Raw genomic sequence first — 7,173 nt, forward strand, 5'->3', positions numbered from 1 at the left:
CCTAAATTGAGATGATATTTGATGAAAAAATGGCGTCAGGATGCAGCATTCTTTCCAAAGTGGTTGCTAACCAGGGCATAACCGGATGGTCACGTGTTAATTTGACGTCAAACGATCAGAACCTATTGGGGTTTTTTTAAACCAAATTTGACTTGAAGGCTTTGACTGTAAGGCTTTGTGACTTGGGAGATTTTAGACCCCACCCATCACTCCGGCTTAAAGTAGGGTCATGTTGTGCTTCAGGAACATCAAATCCTAGTATATGAGCCCAAGGGATAGAGTAATACTGTTAGGTATTGTCAACAAGGCTTCTTAAAAAATGACTCTGGAGTCAGAGGTGAAGCCAAAGCCAGAAGTGAGGCCTGACTTTGGCTCTTATGGAGTACCAAGGTGACTGTGTGCTCTACAATTCTTTGAGAATAACTTGTTATAGGTTGCATCATTCGATGTGATTTTAATTTTTTTTTCTTCCCCTAGATTCCTCGTCCAAAACAACTCAAGAGAACAACAAGTCCTCGTCCAACTCCTCCAAGCCATTCCCCGTGGTTCCCGTCATCTTCTCCACGCTCGCCGTATTCCTTGCCATCTGCATCATCCTCATCATGCTACTCTACGTCACCCGGTGGCGCCACCGTCTCCTCTACCAGGTCACCAAGAAGGGAGCCCCGCCCCCAAAGGTCATCCCCACGAAGCCCCCACCGCCGACGGCAACAGCGCCCTCGGCCAAGACCATGAACGTGGACGTTAAGAACACAAACCGGGACTCGGTCCGCGACTCGGTCCGGGACTCCATACGAGACTCGGCCATTTTTAAGGACAATATGGCGGCCAAGAGCCACCTGGAGGTCGGGATGGACGTCAAGCGGTTAAGCGATTACACGAACGTGAGACCGGTTCCTGTCTGATGGGGACCTGGGATGAATCTCATTCAGAGTATTTTTTTATAGCTAAGAAATGTAATTAATTGTAGGTTTCTCTTTTTTCTTTTACTTTTTTAGGTCTTGATGGGGGAGGGGGAATTTTCCCTTCTATATTTTGTATGGGAAAAATAACACTTATAATCTTCCCAACCTCTACATAACTGTTAAGAAAGTAAACAGGACCCAATTTCCGGAAGGTGTTAAGCCCGGTTCGTACTCTGCGCGAAGGCGAACGCGAACGCGAATTTGTGACATCGTGGGGAGTATTCGCGCTGCGAATTCGTAAAGGTTTATTATACAACGCTATCACACTTTAGCATAATGGAATGGTCTGCACTGCCACTGAGGCAACATAATTCGAGTTGAAATATATATTATATTTCAACTCGACGAATTTCGCATGAATGTTTCATGACGTCAAATTCGCTTCGCATTCGCATGATGTATGAACGGGGTTTAAGCAGAAAATAATGCTAAGCATATTTGCGTAATAATCAAGTGGGAAATTGATTCAGTTTAACAAGCAATAAAACTCTGCATAATAGTTTGGCTTGCAACTTATTCTTGGTAAGCACACATTGTCTGTGCATAACCCCATGAAAATGTGCTCCCCTTAATAACTGTATCATAATAAAGTTTTTATGGGAGTAGGAACATGAACCAAGGTTTCTGTATTGCTCGTGTCCGTAAATTCCATAACTTGTAATTGAGATTGAAATTCATTTAGTTCAAGTTTAAAATATAATGAAACTTTTTCCATTTTTAATTTGTATTTTTGTGGTATTAAGGATGCAACCAAAGTTGTTCTGAATTACAGTGACCGTGACATGACAAAAAACAAATCATGAAGACAATTTCCTGTCATGTTCGGTTTGTTTTTAGGTAGTGCAAACTTTTTTTCAAGTTTGTAAATTTCGTAGTAAACTTTCATCAACTCCTTATGTTTATAATCGACAAAGTGAAGTATTGAGTTTTGAAAACAGGGTTGCTTTGGGGTTTTTAATAATTAAAAAAAAACACCGCCAAAGTTGCTACTAGAGCTGTGAAGTTGAACCTCAGGTTTGAAAAACTGAGGTCACGATGTGAATTTACGAGAAGCTCTTAAAAGCTCGATGATATCCATCTGTTATAAGATGAGTTGATTTTCGAAACCAAGAGTGTTGCCTTTATATTGATTCAGCGAGCTTGGTTAGCACAATTTTATCCACTAAAAAAGTTTTGTGCTGGTGATCAGCATTATGTGCTTACAGTGCCTGCAAGAAATCTACTGTCTAAGCACATTATCCTAAGAAGTCTAAACGGGCTCATGTCTGACAACGGCAGATGGTGATTACAAGTCTGAGATCAGACAGCGCATCTTTGGCCTTATGACCTGCAACGAAGAGGTCAAATTTATTTAAATACCCATTTGCATATGAAAAGTGCACCGTGTTCCTATTGACATGATGCTGGTTATTAGCTGGCCAATCAGATTAAAGGTGCATCGGCACGGCGACCAATAGGATTTGAGAATTGTTATGACATTGCCTGTCCTAATAGACATGTTTGACAAGGTCAAGTTGCCAGTCTAATTCCTTAGTTATCAATCTGCGCAGGAAGAGTTCCTTGCTAACCTGTCAAATAAACATAAATTTCTGGGATTTTCAAGGATTCTTTGCCTACCGTAGGCAGAACTAAATGTGATCCAGATGATTTTCAGAAGGGCTGAAAATCTAGCTCTTGCAATGATGTCAAAATCACAAAGGAGTATCTGTCTTATTTTGACATTGAACGAACCCAGGCGCAGGATTTTTTTTTTTTTCACAAACCTCGATGCCAGACATGTCCAGGCCATCATCTGCTGGTAGCACACCCTGATATTTCCGGCCTCGCTCGCTGCGAGCGGGTCACTGACAGATTTGTCCGGCCTCACTTGGCGTGTTTATCTGTCATGCAAAACCTTTGCGTATATATACACGTCATCCGACATGAACTGGTTAAAGGCAACAAGCGCTGTAGGCACACTTTTGGCATAATGAATGAAAAACTCATTACAGCTCATACAGGACTAACTCTTTTTTTAATTTTTTTTTTATTTATTTTAATTTTTTTTTAATATGAGTTAGTTTCCATCAAAAAAGGTATTCAATGAGAAAGTCTATAAAAAATATCCACATAGTTACAGGATCTCTTTTTTTTTTCTTATCATAATTATTATGCCAATGTATTCAGATGCTTGATGTTTTCCAATCGAAACCACCTTATTCCGTAACCTGTAAATAGTAATCTGTAAATATTTGAAAACTTGATAGTGCCATGTATGGTTTTTTTTTTTTTTTTTTTTTTTTATCTTTAAATGACAAATTAATATTTATGGAACTTTACTTGAAATTGGACAAGAGCAGCATTATTTGTTAAGTTTGTTTGTTTGTTTGTTTGTTTGTTTGTTTATTCGTGTACTGTACATGTTAGTGCATTTGCTTTTACATGGTAATGTTTAGCCCTGGTCCGGACCTGACCAAATTTCATAGCACTGCTTAACAGTTAACAGAAAAGTTGTGCTTACTATAGCGGAAAATCATGCTGCTGCTTAAGCGCTATTTCATGGTATGGATGTGCTAACGGTTGTGCGCGCATGCAGATTTCTGTTACATCACTGATTTGAGAGCCTTTTTCCTCTGTGGTTAAGCGTGCTTTTGCTGCGCTTACTGCTTACAGTCTCTATGAAATAGACGGAGGCTCACTAAGCACAATATCGGCTGTTAAGCAGCGTTGTAAAATTAGGCCCTGGGCTGAATTTTACCAGTGTAGAGCCCTGGACAAGTGTACTAGTGAAGGCTTGAGGGTTCCCCGAAAATTCTTGAGTTTCGACCCGCATCCGACCTGGAGATTTCGGTTAATTGGGAAGGGCCTGTTAAGATGGATTTATAATTTTCTTTTTGTAATTAATTTCATTAAACAGTTAAAAGCAAAATTCTTGTAATAGGTGCATTGGCACATGTATTCCAAAGTCGCCAAAAACTTGATCGGACTTTCAGCTTATTAAACAGTTAATGAAGAGTTACAAAACTTCTTTTTTTGGTTTCGAGGGATTGTAACAGGATGTATATTAAAGTACATCATTACTAATTTGACTGATTGGACATGTTACGACAGGCAAAACTCTTGCCTTTGGGTGATACTAACTTCCCTGTTTATTAGACCATGAGTTTAACAACTGTTTTATAGTGGATATTATATTTTATTGAAAATTAAGGCCAGTGGGTAATTTCACTGGTATCAACAGCACCCACAGTGCGGTGAAATTCAGCCGGTACATGCTAATTTTTAGAGTGCCCTTATTGGACAGTTTATTTGTAATAAATGACTACAGGGAAGGTCAGAGGAGCATGCTGGGATTGTTTTAACATTGGATGTTGCTCTTCACATGTTATAAGCACTGTGTATCCATGCTTTCTGAGAGATTGTCAGCAAAACTTCTCAAGCTTGCATTGGTGGGACTCCAACCCATGACCTCCTGCTTGCTAGTGCTGTGGTCCTAGCCACTCAGCTACCAAGCTTTCCATGGTCAACTGGCCAGTTCGAATCCAGTTTAGCCGAAGGTTCCACAATCAACAACTTTGGATGGAATTTCAATACCGAGTTTTGCCGCTCATCTATGTTAAAGGTAAAACAAGCTCTCAACAAAAATCACTGAGCTCACAGTGCTTGTAGCATTTCGTTGAAGAAAGTTTAATGTGATAAAATGTGCAAGGGGAGTGGAAAACGGAAAAGAACACCGATTATTTTAATACATAAACAACTCTTGCATTAAAATGTACAGATGTTATGTAGGCCTACAGTTGTATAGAAGAACCGAATCATCTATTTTGCATTTTCAGATCTGCATATAATTTAGATATTTGCAAAAACTACTACTAAAAAAACTCATTCTACTTATTACTCCAAAGACAATCGTTGTGTACAGCTTGATTTTAATTTGTGTGTGTGTGCTTGCTAAGTGTAACCATGTGTCAAACAGGGTCAATATTATTTAGGAAAACAAGGAGTGTTTTTTTGTTTTTTTTTCTTTCTTTAAAAAAAAATCAACTCATGTACTGGAATTGTTTATTGAAGCATTTCCTTTTTTGAAGAAGAAGAATTATAGAACACTCAAAATTTTGATACAAGATTTACATGTATATATGAGAAGCTGGCAAGTTGTTGTTTTGCAAGAGGTTTTTTTATTTCCGTGCCAGAAAATTGTGTTTGTGGTTTTGCGGCAGCCAAGAAAAATGGATTTGTTTGTATAATATGTAATTAAAATGCAATAATGCCTTGCATAGATGTAATAGTTGTATCCGCCAATATGGATGAGTAAATAAAATTTACTGAGCTTTTGAGACGTGAACAGATATTCTGACTTTGGGTCAGATTGTGTTGTGAAGTAATCATGTGTTGTAGAGGAAGCAACGGAATGTCTGGACTGAAATTTGAGGACCCGTTTGCCAAAATCAAAGGAATGCTGGTTAAGAATGCTGAGATTTATTTTCAAGTAAAGAACTTGACAAAATCTCAGTTCTTAAAGCGCCCCCCCCCCCAAAAAAAACCCCACCCCACCCCTACACCCCTATGAGTTTCATTGAACTTCCCTCACAGTCACTGCCCAATTGTCAATTGATCACAACATGTTTTGGACACTGACCAAGTTCCTTGCCGCAATCAATTTCAGTGCTGTGTTATGTAAGCTGTGTAAAATCCTTCATGTTGTGAAGGATTGGAAGCATTTGCCTGGCTATGGCGAGACTTCAGTTTAATGCTTGAGGGCAAATGATTCCAATCGCCAACCACATCAACCCTTTTTCACAATTTTGCAGGATTTTACACAGCTTACGTAACACTGCACTGAAATCGATTAATTAAGGTAAGGAACTTGAACAGTGTCCAAAATGTTGTTTTGATAAATTTACTTTTTTGTAGTGAGGCGTAATGGAAATTAGATGAAACTCGTAGGGGTTAAGGCCAAGGATAAGGAGTATCTGCACAATAAAAAAAATCAAAATTGACTTCGTGGTTTTCTAGTTATTTCACAAGCAGCCAGACAGAAACTTTTTGGGGGACATACTGTAGAACAAAACGCGATGCTGTTGAAGGTTAGCTACTGAAAATATTATCGGGATTCTCCAAACAATGTTCCTTGTTTTGTCACACAATCAACCTAGGAAAAACTGATATTCGGGTTGACCCATTTTTGTGAAAAAAAAATATGAAAAGAAAGAAACGGCTCATTTAGCAAGACTCATGAATAACGACAGGAAGTAGCTATAGGTAGTTAATAATACTCATAACTGTTCCGAGTCAATACGCAAATTACATATTTAGCCATTGTTCAAATATTGGCCACAGTCCAATGGCACTTCGGAGCCGGGTTAATAACCTAGTAGACGCCAGTCCAAGTTGCACAGTGTGACTACCAAGTTCCACGCCTGAATGGCGACTTTGTTGTCTGGCCTGAGAACCAAACTTCTCCTTTTGTAAAGCTGTCAGATTTTTATGATAGATATGGCGCAGTTGTGTCTGCTTTGCTGACTTTTTTGGTCCGATTCTGTTGGGTAATATCAATATGACTCTGTGATACTCTTAATTTTTGAAGTACATTTCCAGTATCTGTTGACTGCTTATTTGGTGTATGCGCATTCATTGAGGGCAGTATTGTAGTGACCAAGTTATTCAATCGGTTACACCTCTATGTTCCGACACCCCAATGTTCCGACTGCACATATTCCTATTCCTAACCCTAACCCTAACCGGGAGTAACACAATCTAGGTTGTCGGAACATAGGGGTGTCGGAACATACAGCAGTCACCATTCAATCTTGCCCAAGTCTGTTGATGTGTCTTTTATAACTGCTGAGAAATGGTTTATAGCAGGAATTTCATACTCCAAGAATACCACAGGGATCGGTAATCCACTGCAAACATAAGACAGCCATTATTGAATTTAGGCCTACTCAAAGATTCGTAACAGACTGTTTTCCCCCCTCTGAATTTTTTTTACTCTTTTTGGTGTCGCAAAGCAGGCAGGATGACACACTTCCAATAAACCGAAGTACCTCCTTAACTTAGCAATTATAGTTATAATGCTGATGACACGAGGTCTTTATTGTAATTACGGCAACTTGAGTTTGAGTGTTTGACCCAGATCTTAGTAATGCACAACTTGCAAATTGCCATTTCTAAAGCCATAAAGTTGCAAGAAGGTAGTATAACTGAAGTTTCCAACGAACGAACCCAT

General features: G+C 39.1%; 1 protein-coding gene across 1 annotated transcript in view; it reads left to right on the forward strand.

Moving 5' to 3' along the window:
- Positions 1–5,295, forward strand: part of LOC119721463 (cysteine-rich motor neuron 1 protein-like) — a 41,902-nt gene extending 36,607 nt beyond the window's left edge. The window contains exon 16 of the mRNA XM_038191544.1: positions 478–5,295. Within this exon, the coding sequence (XP_038047472.1) occupies positions 478–905 (428 nt within the window). The 3' untranslated portion in view covers positions 906–5,295. The remainder of the gene's footprint in view (positions 1–477) is intronic.
- The last annotated feature ends 1,878 nt before the right edge of the window (positions 5,296–7,173 follow it).

The sequence above is a fragment of the Patiria miniata genome, unplaced genomic scaffold (genome assembly GCF_015706575.1).
Source record: "Patiria miniata isolate m_02_andy unplaced genomic scaffold, ASM1570657v1 HiC_scaffold_13, whole genome shotgun sequence".
In the NCBI taxonomy this organism is placed as follows: domain Eukaryota; kingdom Metazoa; phylum Echinodermata; class Asteroidea; order Valvatida; family Asterinidae; genus Patiria; species Patiria miniata.